Raw genomic sequence first — 14,864 nt, 5'->3', positions numbered from 1 at the left:
TACAAGAAATTTGCTCTGCATTTCAAGAGAGAAAGTCTTAAATTAAGAATCAGTCTTCCAACACATTCCACAAGAGTGATAAAAGGAAATTGATCAACAGGACAATGACAGTGCAGAAGGAGAAAGGTTTGTATTAAAGTCTGGATGTTCAATTACCTTGGAACACAAGCAAAAATATTGAGGTTGGGAGCGTTGCCCTTAAGGACACAAAGGCACACAGCAAAACCTATGTTGAGAAATAAGGACAAGAAAAGCCCCTCACACTCCCTCATGCCAATATCAATTCTCCTACTGAAATGCCACAAGAGTTTTTTAAAGCAGCTTTTCCCAGAGCTTTTTTACACCACACTCAGCATGACACAGGAAGTTGTAATTTGCACCTAAGAGAACAAGGGAACCTTCTTAGTCCCGAATGTAACTCCTGCACTACTGAGGTTGTAAACAGACATCAGCTACTTTGACATTTAGAAGAGATATATACCAGTTTAGAGGAGGTGTACTGAGGCCATCATTAAATGCAAAACATTTTAATTAATGCACTACTGTAAGCAGATGGATAAAACTCCCATTGAATCATGGAATGGTTTGGGTTGGAAGGGACCTTAAACCTCATCCAGTTCCAACCCCCTGCCATGGGCAGGGACACCTTCCACTAGAGCAGGTTGCTCCAAGCCCCTGTGTCCAACCTGGCCTTGAACACTGCCAGGGATAGGGCAGCCACACCACAACAGCTGCAGGTCCACTGCTGACTGTGCTTGGAACCACGAGTCCAGCTCCTTCTCAGCCTTGCTGATGCTTTGCAGCCTCCTCACCGCCTCCTGCGGCTCAGCCAGCTGCTGCAGGAGGAGATCCATCTGGGCACATCATCCGCAGGCAGGTCTGCTGCCTGCCCCTGCCCCAGGAGAAAGCCCTAGACACCTACTGCAGCCTCTCCCTTCAGCAGCTCCATCTGAGTGGAGGCATCGTCCACCACCAATGTAGATGGTACAGACCCCTCCGATGGAGGTACAGCCTTTACTTTCTGATGAGTGCCCACCACCGTTTGCTTCGGTGAGTGCCCTGATACTTGTACAAGGAAGACCCAGAGTTAAAATTTGCTCCTGCAACACTGGTAAGAGCTTTATGTATCATACAGCACACTACACGCTAGTTTTAGCTCTATTAAAAGAAGCATGTTTATCTAAGAACATACCACCCAGGCCAAATAAGCTGGAATAAACACGGCAGAAACAGACCAAAGAAGAACTTCCTGAATTGTTACTGATTTTCTTCTTGACCAAAACCTTGCCAGTGTTCCATGGCATCCTTCACTTATCTGGCTCCAACCACATCAAGTAGCATGTAAGGATCCTCTGGAAGGTACATGACAAGATTACAGAATGCAGAATCCTTAAATAAGAACAATATAGCTTCGTATCTCCTTAAACCAAGCTTTAAAGATGCATAACTTGCTGAAAGTCTTCTAAAAACCTAAAGGCTTGTTAATTGCTTTAAGTGATTACAGATAGACTATATTCCAAATAAACTTTGAACCCACAGAATATCTTAAGCTGTTTATGATCTATCAGCTCTTCCAACCGCTTAGACAATTTAAGATGTTAGGAGCCTATGGAGGAGCGCAAATTGCTTAAGCCTTCTAAGGCCTTAAACATCTTAAACTGCTACAAGTCTCGAGAGCCAAAGTCACTCTTTAGTCATCTTTGAACTTCCATTAGCATTTTAGTAGGAACTAGCATTTACGTTGATTCAAAAGCAACTTCCAAGTAGGCTTGTTTTGTAGATCTTATGCCAACAAACTAAACAAGGAAAATGCATTTAGAATGGGAGGAATCAATTTCAAAATAAATGTTTAAAACTAGCAAGCATAACAAATGCTTTCTTTTTTTTAATAGAACATTGCGATGCGCACATGCAAAGCTGCCAAGCTCCAGAACCAAGATCTTGGCTTGGTCTAATCTCAATGAGATCCACAGGGCAAGCCAAATTTTGTATTTTTTAAATCTTTAGCAGCTTTGAAATTAGCCACCTAAGAAGTGTTCTGTTTGGCACACAGGGGAAACTTGCTCCAAAAGAAAACAAAGTAAGAAACAAAACAAGAAAAAAGGACAGAAGTTGACAAACCCCCCAAATCCACAATTATTATTCCAATTGCAGTTTGCAGACATTGAGCTGAGATCATTCACAGAACCAGATAGATTGAGGGTTTAAAAAAGGGAAAGAAAATGAAGAAGAAAATAGCTATTTGCTAGCTGGATTCACTACAGTCCTGCTGGAAAACACATAAGGGACAAAACATAAGGGACAAGAAATAAAACTTCACCAATAAAGCGGATCAAAGACCGGAAAATTAAAGATGATCTTATTGGAAAGCCAAGGGAGTAAACAACTGAAGAAGGAAGGTCTTGAACAGACCTGCTGAGAAAAGAAAGGAGAGCAGGAGGGACCGGTGCTGCCAAGGAGGGGAAAGACATTCTAAAAACAAACATGAGGAAAATGGTACTAGAATTAAAAAAGGTCTGTTCATCAGTGAGGCTGAGGGCAAAAATCAATGGTGACTCAAAGTGGATGAGATGCTGAATTTTCTCTCTGAAGTCTCCACTTAAAAAATATCCAAGGGTACTTACGCAATTAGGGAGTAAGAAAAGAAGCCGGACAGAGCAGCTAGTTGCACTCATTAAGAATATTACAGACATAAAAGAAGAATAATAATAAAATAAGTTAATTTTTGAGCCATTCACACCTGATTTTTAATTACAACAAACCAAGGAAGTGACAAAAAGCCAAAAAAGCCATGTTAGCAGCATTCTTTGGAAAGAAAGCCATCCTTAAATTGACAATTACTTTCTCCTAAGCCTAGCTTTTATCCTTAAAGGCAGTAATATAACAAAGAGAAAAAAGAAGAGATATGAAACAATGAAAGAGCGAGCTACATGCAGTAGGCAGTAAGTTAAATGATAGCATGAAATTTAATTGCTTTTGTAGATAGAATTAGAAAAAAGGGAAGGAAGAAAAGGCGGCAGGTGTGATCTGAATAGATTTAAGTGAAGCAGTTGGTAAGTGTTCTTAGAGTACATGGCCATGCTCTTACCCAATCCAAGAACCAGTAAGGAGCTGCAGAAGCCTGGTGACACAGTACACAAACTGGTAAGCAGTGGGCAAAGTTTCTTTAACACAGAGCTCTGTGCCAAGTTTCCTTTCTCATGGTAGAAAATAAATGTCACTAACTAGTCAGTGCTTCAGCACATCCTGAAGAATTGGGTGAGGGAAATGAACTTGCTAATAACCGAAGACTTAAAGCAGCTCTCAAAATTCATCTCTAGGATTCATAGACATATTAAGTGGAATTTTATGAGGGCATCTTCCACCTAATGTCATCATTCACCCTGGATATCAAATTCACATGGAGAAACAGAAACAGAAATTGAATAAAAAACAGTATCAAAATGGAAATACTATTTCAAGGCTCTGTATTACCATTCTACTTCTCCTGCATCTGTAATGACTGAGCCTCTTGGCACTCAGGATACTTGGGCTTCCCTGCACAATCTGGAAATAATTCATTTCAGTTTTTTCTTAAATGCACAAATAACAAAATCCAAATATAAGCTTTCAGGATGCATCTTTAGCGCAGAATTGGCCATCTTCCCCCTTTTCAGTCCTTTTATCAATGAAAATCATCTTTTCCTCTCATTTAGAAAATTCAATGTATCTTGTGGCTAAAAGTCCAGGGCATGCATTCACTTACTCAGCCCATGGTCAAAGGCCACTGTGCAGATGCTGCCTTTCAAAAGGCCATTTGCAGGGAGGACTCAGACATCACCAGGCTCTCCAGCCGCCCCAGTTAACAGTTGTTAGAACATTCCCTCTGCAGGGTTGCTAATATCCCTCAGTTACACATGAAGGAAGACAGCTCCTCCTTCTGTCTCGTTGTTTACTCCATCCTCCAAAAGCTATTCTTAAAAGGCAAACAATGCACCAGGGCTTATGCTGCTGGAGGGCATCACTGCTAGAGGCTGAAGAGCCTAATGGAGCCAGCCAGCAGAGACTCAGCTGGATAGATTACCATCTCTTTACGAACATGGATAACTAGATGCAGACATATTGTCCCCATTACTAGATGAGAGGATATGCAATTCTCAAGGGGAGGGGAAAAGCCAGGATTGGTATGGACAGACAATTGCAATGATCCTTTGTAATAGGGATTTATTGTGAAGAGAATTACATAGGATAGGAAGAGGAATTTATTGTGAAGGAATAGGAATTTAGGAATAGGCATAGGAATTTATTGTGAAGAGACTTTTCCCAGAATAATTTCACATTAGAGGCAGATCTCACCACAAAGAATTAAAATATGCACACTGCATAGCACTGAATCAGTTTGAGACTCTCCACACCTACTTCCCAATGAGAGAATTCCAAGGGATGCTGCCTCTGAACCAGATGCTCAGGGAGTATTTTAATTCCATTACCAGAGGCTCAGTCTGCTGAAGAAATCCTTCCTCTCCTGTGGATGCCTGCATTACACAGCTAGCCCTAGACAAGGTGTTTTCAGTGCTTGGTTTTGAAACAGTTTTCTCAGAACACAGAAGTTTTTGGATTAGTATTTTCAAAAGCATGTGAGCATTGAGCCCTTCCAGAACCTGCTTCTCAGCATGGGGTGGGTATGAGGTGATTCTACTGTATGAGACACTGTGGATTTCAATACATGCTGCTAAATCCAAAGATTCAGGAACTGAATCAAACCTTGAACTATTTAGAGCCAAGAAAGATGCACAAAACTTCACTGAGCACTAGAACTGGTCACAGTTACAGAGGATGTCAGGCAGCATGTGGTGGGGGAGAAGTAGCCATGGGGAGGCTAAAAAAAGCACTAGGAGGACACGGAAAAGTCAGTGTGCTGCAGGATAGCAGAGGAGTGAGGGGAATTCACAGTGCTCTGTACCACCTCCCCTGACAGACCTCCAAGCCGCAGTGAACAGTAGATGGTAGTTCACTTAGTTTGCTAAGTGGAGTACACTACCTCAAGTGGTGTGCCTAAAGGGACTCCTTTAGGCTCTCCCAATAAACATCACTGTCATGAATTTAGTGTCTTGATTTAGCTCAATGGTGCTCACCCTTTAAAACACGGCAGCCTCTGAGCCTTTCAATATTACACTTCTGGACTGAACACGAACTCATTGAAACTCATCCAAAAAACCCAGACTACCAGGTGTTAATGTGAAGCCATGTGCAAGCAGAGAACAGACTCATGATCTAATACGTATGCAAGTCTATCAGTTAGCAACCATCTGTACACTGAATCACTACAAGAGTGAACTACAGGACCCTCAAAGAAGGAACAGGCTGTCACAACCTCATATAGTCTGCAATCTGTTTCCAATCCACAGAGGAGGGCCAAACCTCTCTTATCAGCAGGAATCTCAGACCTGAGTACCCTTGCTCCAGCCTAGCATCATTACAACTGGTCAAAAAGCAACAAGACAAGCATGTAGCATCTCCCCGAAGACACTTACTCTGCCTATGATCTACTCAATTCCATTTATTACTCCATGAATATTCAGGATTGATGAGTTTTTCAAATGGAAATGAAAGACCAAACTTGTGAAAGTAAATTGCTTGTCCTGTTGGTCACTTGCAGAGCAAGTTGTTTCCCAAAGCTGGCTTCCTGTCCCACAGGAACCCAGTCCCCTGGGTTCTTTCACACAGACTGTTCATCAAAAGGGCAGTAATTCAGCAGGAAAAGTAGGCAAAATTTCAAACAGGTCATAGAGACCTGTTCCAAAATGAATAGTTTATTTATTTGCAAGTGAAACCAGCAGCTAAATAAGCAAAAGACAAGAACATATGTAGGACAGGCAAACACTGCTGAACATCTGCTCTACCACCTTTGCCGTTCATTATGCTTACTCGGAATAGTACCTACACACTGACATTGGGATCTCTGAGTTTTCAATACAAGTCTGTATCTAATACTGCATATTCAAATGTATTAATAAACAATGTAAGTTGGTTGGCCTTTGACTGTTTGGGAAAGGAGAAACTTTCCTGATGTTACATTAAAAGTTTCTTCCAACTTAATCACACAAATAGCACAATTTAGTGAGCCAGGAGTCACCCCGAAATCTAAGGAAGCCTAAGGAATCCTTTACTCACCACAAGACAACCCTGCTGGGGTTATATCTTTTGCTAATACTCATTCTAGCCTCACAGCTACTGTACTGGCTTATGAATTCCAGTCTCTTACAAACTTCTTTCAGGCCCATTAGGTGCATTTCCAAGTGCGGATGTGCACTGCTGTCACCACCTCACCTCCCTACAGCACACCACCTCTGAGAGCCAACTTGTCAACACCTGTTTAGATGTGGATCTTGGGTTTAAAATACTGAGAACTGCCTCACAGCTCAGCGGTCCAGTTCCACCCCCAGTCACAAGTATTCAAGTCATATACTTGTCTCTCTGCAAGCCAGCCAAGCTGCATCTCCAGACAGCCAAGCCTTTTGCACCCACCCAACCACTCTACAGGCTACTGAAGAAATCAGCTGGTCAGCACCTTTCTCTAGTTTGCAGACACAACCTAGTCACAGTTTATGACTCTCTGTTCTCTAATAAAAAGTACATGTATTTAGATAGTTCTCCTTTCTTGGAGATTTATGGCAGGCTATATAACCCGTCCTTTTCAGCCCTGCTAAAGACCCCAAGCTGCAGGTTTGCTTAGCTAAAAATGCTCCACTGACCCCACTAGCAGCTGCTTTTCCCCACTCTACCAGTTCAAAATCAGTTCTGAATATGGATATGAAAATTTCAAACTGTTCCAGCTTATGTACCTAGTGTTTTCTACAGTGATACTAACATTTTGCTATCTCTGCTATTAAGCATCTTGTGTCTCATCCTAGTACTAATCTTTTTGTTTTTATAGCCTCATATATTGATGGCTTAATCACCTACAATCAACTAAAACCCCGGGTCTTTCTCCTCCTCTGTCATTTTAACTACTCAGTTCAGTGTTATTAGTCACTAAGTGCGCTTGGTACTAATAAGTTCTCATTTCTATAGCTCCAGTCACTTCCAAGGCAATCCAATTCTTGTGCAATACTCTGATCTTTCTCTGCAATGACAAGGCTTAATGTCACATCCTCTGCAAATTTATTCAGTACACCCTTACAAGGTTTTAGTGTAAATAGTACTAATAACCAGCCCCAGAACAGGTTCTTAAGGAAGTCCATTAATGACCTCTTTTGTGACAGAGTCCAGCTCTCAGCCATGTTGTAATTCTTTCCTTTTGCCAGGCCTTCACCTGCTCTCTACCAGATCTTATTCTAATCCTAATTCTTTACAAATTAACTAGATTTACTGTAGTTCCAACATGGAAACTACTTACTTACTAAAACACAGAGGTATTAGACCTGGAGCAAGTCCTTAGTTGACCCTTTAATTAAAAAAAAAAAATATATTTAATTCTCAAAGACCAACCTGCTATACTCCACCTTAGCCAAATCACAATGCATTCGATCCTGCTTTTCATGGGTTTAATTTTCCTTTCGTTCAAAACATACTAAATAAATCTGTGTACCAAGTTCACATCATGGATTGCCAACATAACCTGACCTTCCCCATTTCCATCTGCAACAAAAGCTGCCATCAGCGCTTCCCCAACTCATCAATATAGCCCAAAACAGTTGATTTTAATTACTGTTTCTTTACAACTCTGGAAGGACTACCTGCACAGCTTCTCATTATGAGCCCATGGAGCAAGTTATGCCTTTTTTTGGTCAGCTTGTGCTTGCAGACTACTCATCTCATTTTCCCTAAGCACATGCTTTTCAAATCCTGTATTTGAGGCAGAGGTGCTATTTCAACCTGTTTACGTGATCCCTGTAGTACATGGGTTTCAAATGCCTCCAGTGTACACGGGAATAAAGACCCAGGGAATTATAACCCTCTCCATTGTTTGCTACTGACCCCCATTTTCTTTACCAAATTAGAACAGTGGGGGTGTTTTCAGCAGTACAGTGTTTTCTTGATCCCTGCTGTTTGCTAGGCTAGCCTCCATACAGTACTCTATCAATTGCTGAATCCTTTATTTAGTATTTCTCTTCCTCTGTATTACTGTGTATGGAAGCTACACCAATGTTTTTCATCTTTCTCCTCCACTTCTCAAGTTAAAGTCAACAGATATGCCAACCTCAAACCAAGTCCATTAAACCAAGAACTACTAAGATGGCATCTACATGTCAGGATTTTTCCCTTCTCTGGGGATCTTCCAAGTAGATATGTGGCAGACATCACCACAAGCCACTTCTGCTCTTATGCGGCTTCACTCACTCATGTGTTCTGATGTTAGAGCCTCAATGCAAATTATTCAGCTCGGTGAATATCTACACCTTCATGCTGAGGTTTGTAAGTCATCCTGGCTGTTGCTGGTCTATAAAATGGTGCAGTCAAGAAAAGAACGTATGAGGTGCCCTGCTCCAAAAAGAACTCATTAGCACATGTGAGGTCTGCACCAGAAGCATCAGTCAATTCAAACCACCAGCAGGAAACCTGTTGAAGCATATCTGTCAAACCACCAAGAAATCTCTCATCTCTTCAGCCACCTTGTTTCACGTTCATATACAAAAAGTTTATTTTTGTTCGCATGATTGCATGATTGTTGCTGGAATAGAAGTATGGAGACAGAAGAGTGCCCTAGCAAGATGGTGTGCTAAGGTTTCACAGAGATGCTGCAGAAGGACTGATGGTGCTTCTGTAACATAGCATGAAAGTGTACCTGTTGTGTCTTTAATTAGTGAGGTGCCAAGGAGAGACATGCCACTCAGCTTAGGGCTACTGCAAGCACCAGAATGGATACCTAGCGTAGGGTGTGGCAAGCCAGAAGAGTCAGACCTAGCTCAACTCTGCAGCATTCAGTCAAAGCATCCATCCTCAGGGAGACTTCATTTCCCTCGGTTCTCATCCAAGTTCATCTCATGAGCCATAATCAGTAGACTAGATCTCATCACTTCTCTATACTGACAATAACTTAGAATAACTTTGGAGTTTTAGAAGAGAGCCATTATTCCTGAATAATTCTGCTTAGAAAGTACAGCAACTGTTCTTGAAGAAAGCCACTTATCCTGGAAGAGTGATTATAGCTTATTCCATAATAATATCTTGTAGAACTTCATGTATAAATAAGGCCTTGATGAAAGATTATGTTCAAGAGAACAAGAGGGCTGTTTGAAGAGCACTGGCATTCTGTATGACTGAAATTGGTCCAATCTGAATTCCAACCACAGATTTCACCAGAAGGCTGTACTGAATTAGTCACTATTACAATTGTATATATTTATTCAGATTTAAGAGAGTGGTTCTACACTGACCATATGAGTCTCTTCAACCACAACAAGACTGATCTCACGCGCAGCAGATGGAGTCCACATGCATGTGGTAAGATCCCCAGCAGCGCTGCACGTTTTTAGCTGCCAGCTTTTAAGTTACAAGGAACTTCAACAAATGAAGCATAGCCCAAAAGAATAGCAAGGTAAATAACTGAAGCAGAGAAATCCCATAAGTGTTCCTGCAGCATAAGAGAAACACTGCTCCAAAAGAAGCACTTGCACAATACAATGGAGAAAAGGTTCTCAACAAAGTATGGTGCAGACTCCCGAAGAACACTGCTCAGACAGTCATCATCAGTGTCACACCACGTTTAAATTAGCTTGCGTTTAATTGCAAGTTTACAAAGGGGCAGTTGCACCCTTCATGGCACTGTACAAATAAAAGAGAGCTCAAGTCTACACATCACACCATTGCACTTTTAAGTGAGAACCAAAACAATTCACTGGCTTGCTCATAATCATGACAAAAATCTTTGTAGTTCATAGAATCTCATGCTTGAGTACTGTAATAAGCATTTAATATCTCTAGGTCAGCAGCTTTCAACCTGGTTGGTGGACTCCAAGTGGTCCATGAAAGCTGAGGAAAGCAAGCATATCAGTAACAGCTCAAATTTGCTGTTCTCATTGGAAACTTTTAGAGGTCCATAAATCCAGGGACACTGAGACATACGTGAAACAAAGGATCCAGAAAGCCAAGGAAGACATAGGCAATAATATGAGCTAATCACATACACTTCAAAAAGCCTCAGAAGTTCATAATCAACAAAACAAACACTGATTGTAAGAGATTCAGGTAAACACTTGTGGCAGTCCAAAAAGACTATGGGGAGTCAGGTTTTTTGGGTCCCTCAAGCGAAATGCCCCAGGCAGTGAAAAGCCATCTTATCCCCACTGCCCTAAGAACAGAACAGCCAAAGCAGTTGTATCTCCATGTAAAGCAAGCACTTACTCTGGTCGGCAAATCACCAGGTCCCCTTTGTTGGTGCCATATGCCAATCCCAGGCCTGGCTCAGGCAGCCAGCGAGCAGAGTTGATGCTGACATGTCTTCTCTGGTCGGCAGGCATTGGGTACAGAACGTTGAAAACTCTCTGGAAACAATAACAGGAGATTACTTGATGGGACAACACAAGGCAGGAGAGCCAAGGAGGCTCAAGCAAACGTTCAATCTCCCTGCAGCAGCACAGCTAGCCAAGAAGACTACAACACTTTACAGGATGTTGCAAGAAACCACGAATCCAGCAGTGAGAGCAAGTTAGAAATGCACATACGTGTGTCCTTAAGTGTTTAATAGACTGACTGGCACACAGCTGTGGAGTAGAAGAAATTCTTCCCCTGGGAGAATATGCATGTCACTCAGTGGGCTGCACAGTCCTTCTATTCAAACTAATTAAACAAAGTGATGGGGACAAGTGGTATAGTCATTAGAAAGCAGGCAGGACAGCTGGGGCTCTTCTGGCCTTCACCTTTCGTCTTAACTCATCAGTATGGAACAGGAAACCAGCAAATACACGGGGGCTTTCAGCATCAAAAGTTTATTGTTTCTAAGCCAAGCTTCATGCAAAAATAATATACAATTCTCTCCTTTTTTAAACATTTAAACAGCCTCCTGACAATGTTTCAGAGTTTGATCAACCCCCACACCAACAGTGCATGGAAGAAAATTAAAACCCCTCAGTTCAGGTCCCCTTCCGACACTATCCATTTTACGTGCAGTAAGGTAAGACACTGAAGAGCTGCTAAGACTGCAGGTAGTTAGCACAGCAGCAGCTGAATGCAGCTGAATGAAAACCCTGTGCACATAAAGGACCAACAGCAAGCTCTGCTTTCTGGTCTGCACTAGCTTGGTTTACAAAGCGTATGAGCTTGAAAAGCAAGAACGTTGAAGTGGAGCATTATACCTACATAGATACTGTCCTTCTCCAAGAATCTAATGCCTTTTGTACAGCACAATGCTTTCCTGCACCCTGACATCCAGCAACCAGAACTGGGTACACTGACAACACTCCATTTAGGTAGAAAATATGACACATGTAGATCATGAAAACAAAGGTACAGGAAGTGGAAAGTCGGGTAGTGAATTAGTTTGGCTACTAGGAATAGGGACTAGCTGTGTCAGTGGACTGGGCCATCAGAACATGTTCCATCAGAATCTTCCTTCAGAAGGGCAGGATTGAAGACTGCATTTACAAGTCCAAATCATTAACAGAATTTCTGCAGAAATTGATGTAGGATTTAAACCTGAAATCACTGCAGTTAACACGGACTTCAAATCTAGAGTTTCAATGGGATAAGTCCTAGGTGAAAGACGTGTTTTATATTAGATTTTAATGGTGAGCAACCATCCACCCATCACAAAACTTGTTTTCCAGACTTCCCAGAAAAGAGGATGGTGCTGGACTAGGAAGCAGGGAATGGAATGAGGATGTGCTCAAACAACAGGATAAAGGTAGATGGGAATGCAGGTCAACCACTTCTGCACTCTGAGGTGGCCTGAAGTAATAATTAGAATTCTTGTGGGTGGGACTCATCAGCTACCACAACAAACTGGGGCTGTTTTTCCTCTGTAGTTCTACTGCCCACCCCACATCTTGTGTTTGACAATGTCTGAGGCAGAGGCCACTTAACTGTATGCCCTCCAACAGCTAGCACCCAGAACCTTCATCTCAAACATCATAATGCAAAGTAAGTCAGAGCAAAACAAGATAGCTACATTATGTCCTGTCATCAGTAACACAATTTAACCTCTCCTCTAAGGAGGCCACCACATTAGAGGAGAAAATGTCCTCTGTATGACAGAAGCTGGTCACTCTTCACCCTGGCTATCACTCAGCAGTCAGTGTGTACAGACAAGCTTGGTGTTTGGATGGAAGGAACACGTCCTTACGGGTTTATCTAGATCTTACCCATCTCTAACATGGAAGAAAAGGAATTGGGGAAAAAAAAAAAAAGGATTAGATGTATGATGCTAACACCTGTTACCATGGAGATTATGGTGCACTCTGATGGGAAGACTGGATTTTGAGGAGGAGGAGGAAGGAGGGGAAAGGGAGGGGTCTGCCAGAGCTGGAAGCATAAATTCATAAAATAAGCATTCCAAAACTCTCAAGAACTGCAAGGGTTTTCCATCACATCCTTCTTCAGCAAGTCAGAAATGGCTCCTCTCCTCCTGAGAATGGCATCACAAGGTATCACAGCTCGAGAAGCTGCCTTCCTGGCTAGCCACAAGCTGTCTTCCACAGGCAGGTCAGTTTGCAGAGCTGCTGTCCCACACGCTCCCCAACCAGCCACGCCAACGGGGCAGACCTGCCAGTTACAGCTGAGTAAATAGCACCCCATGGAAAGTGCTGCCAAGGACACGGGTCTGGTTCTGACAACCTGCAAACATGTTGGCTGAGGGCAGAATCCCAAAGACAAGATGGCTTAACATTTCTGCGTAAGAATAGTTGTTTCATCACCCCACTCCATTCACTTCCAAACAGCTTGTCATGCTGAAGAGCTCCCCTCCCCTGCTGCTTCCCACTCCCACGCTAATGGGACAACTCCATGCAGTGTTAAGGGTGATGACATCCGTGCATGTGGTAATTAGTACATAAAAAGAGAAAGCAGCTGTACTGGCATAATCACCACTCGCAGCAGTAACCAGGACCCGGCTAATCAATCTGATGCAGTCATACAGACTGTCTCTGGCAATTGCATCCATTAGCAAGACCCCCTACTCTATCCGCAGATTAAAGTTTCTTCAACATCGGCAGGTCCCTCTCTTCAAAGAGGGTCAGAAACCTGCCAGGAAGCATTATTCTCCATAGATCACAGCTAATTCCTCTTGGGTTTTTTTTCTTGTCTTTTTGTTTCCATTGCTAAATCTTACAAAAACTTACTGAGCTATTTCAACCAAAGAAGCCAGCCTGAAAACACACCACAGAGTGACCACAACTCTTTGCCAGTGGGATTGTCCATGCTTTCTAGTTCTAAGCTTTTAGGATTAATATTCAAGTTATTACAGGAATCCTACATTAACATGATTCTCCAGCTTCTAGGTCAAGAGATTGCTGCCAATCCTCAGACACTCTTAAAACTATCAATACACATGCATAAACTTGGTAATTCACCACTTCCCTCTGAATAGGTCCCCAGTTGCAAGCCATATGTAACAGCCATATTGATGGCCAAGGGTTCAAGAACCACTGTTGTAGAAGTCTACAAACCTTTAAGGTGCTCACCACACTGTACTACAGCCTCCTGAGAGTTTATTTTAAAAGGGTGGCATTTTTATTTAGGAGAGATATTGTATTGCATCACACTTCGTAAGCCCATAACCACTGCCAGTAGTCACAGTAAGCTTCCAGGCTCTTCACCATAACCAATGTCAAACTTGCTCTTAGCATCACTGCACTACTGATTCAGTAATACACAGCCACACCATTAGATGTGGTGAGTCAGCATTTTGTGAAGTCGGCAGTTGTGTTTGTTTACAGATGCTGTGCTAAAATAGAGGTTTGAATGGCATGTTTCTCTAACTGTAAACACTGTGAAGTCTGAGGAGTGGGAGCTTCAGAACATCCCTATGGAAGCTTAAGCCCAAACAGGCAATGTAAGTATAGCAAGCTGTTCTTTTCTTGGCAACAACAAACATTTAAATGTCATTTCAGCAGGCAAGAAAGGTCCTACCCCTTCCCTTTAGGGGATCCAGCCTGGATTACACTGAACAGTTGCTTGACTTGTGCATATGTTTCTAGAAAACCCTATCTTGGGTGATCTCCCCACACTACACACACACTTCTGTCATTTTAGGGACTCCATCTCTCCTGTGAGTTCAGGGGATGTCAGCAAGATTAAAAAGTCTTCTTCTAGAAATACCAAAACTGACTAGGTAACCCAAGCTTCCACACAAAAGGCGCAATACTCACTAAAGAAACAGCTGGTTGCTTCCATTCTACATCCCTGTAATCATGAAGTGTTTGGTTGAGTAATTCATGTCTGCACTTCTCTCTTTTCAAGGAGTGCACTAGAAGCAACTACTTAACTCTTTGGTGTGCCTTTTCCATCCTCACTGATCAGGAGCGGGCAGTTACATCATCTGCTGAACTCTCTAAAGCTCATTTCATCACTTCACAGACACTTCTTCAATGTTGAATTCAGCAGCGCAGAAGATGGCTCAGAAAAAGCAGGGCTGTCAGGCATGTGGTGTGCAAAGGCCACCTCAAGTCCACGGCTGCTGCTCCCCCTCCAACTTGTCACTGCTGGCATATCGGTACTGTAGCACTTGTCACAGCCACCACTTAGGTATTAAACTTAGGTATTTATATTTACTTACAGCAGAGAGCTACGGAGAGGCTGCGTCCCAATCAACAGCCTCAAGGAATCTTTCCCAATGATCTCTTTCTCACCATCAAGCCGCTGTACTTATGTGGGAAGAAGGGGACCCAGGGCACAACACTCAAGCACAGAGCTTGCCCTGGAAGGGTAAGAAAACTTTCTGCTAAAAG

At 42.5% G+C, this 14,864-nt stretch overlaps 1 protein-coding gene across 6 annotated transcripts in view; it reads right to left on the bottom strand.

Annotated features, from left to right (window-relative positions):
• AMBRA1 (autophagy and beclin 1 regulator 1) overlaps positions 1 to 14,864 on the bottom strand; it is a 130,786-nt gene that overhangs the window by 17,961 nt on the left and 97,961 nt on the right. For all 6 annotated transcript variants that reach the window (XR_003990782.1, XR_003990783.1, XM_030481184.1 and 3 more), the window contains one exon: positions 10,327 to 10,466. Coding sequence is in view for 4 of the 6 variants with exons in the window: in XM_030481184.1 (XP_030337044.1) it covers positions 10,327 to 10,466 (140 nt within the window). In the remaining 2 variants the exon portion in view is untranslated. The remainder of the gene's footprint in view (positions 1 to 10,326; positions 10,467 to 14,864) is intronic.

The sequence above is a fragment of the Strigops habroptila genome, chromosome 4 (genome assembly GCF_004027225.2).
Source record: "Strigops habroptila isolate Jane chromosome 4, bStrHab1.2.pri, whole genome shotgun sequence".
NCBI classification, from domain to species: domain Eukaryota; kingdom Metazoa; phylum Chordata; class Aves; order Psittaciformes; family Psittacidae; genus Strigops; species Strigops habroptila.
Note: the sequence above shows the minus strand (reverse complement) of the source record. Positions and strands in the feature narration are given on the sequence as shown.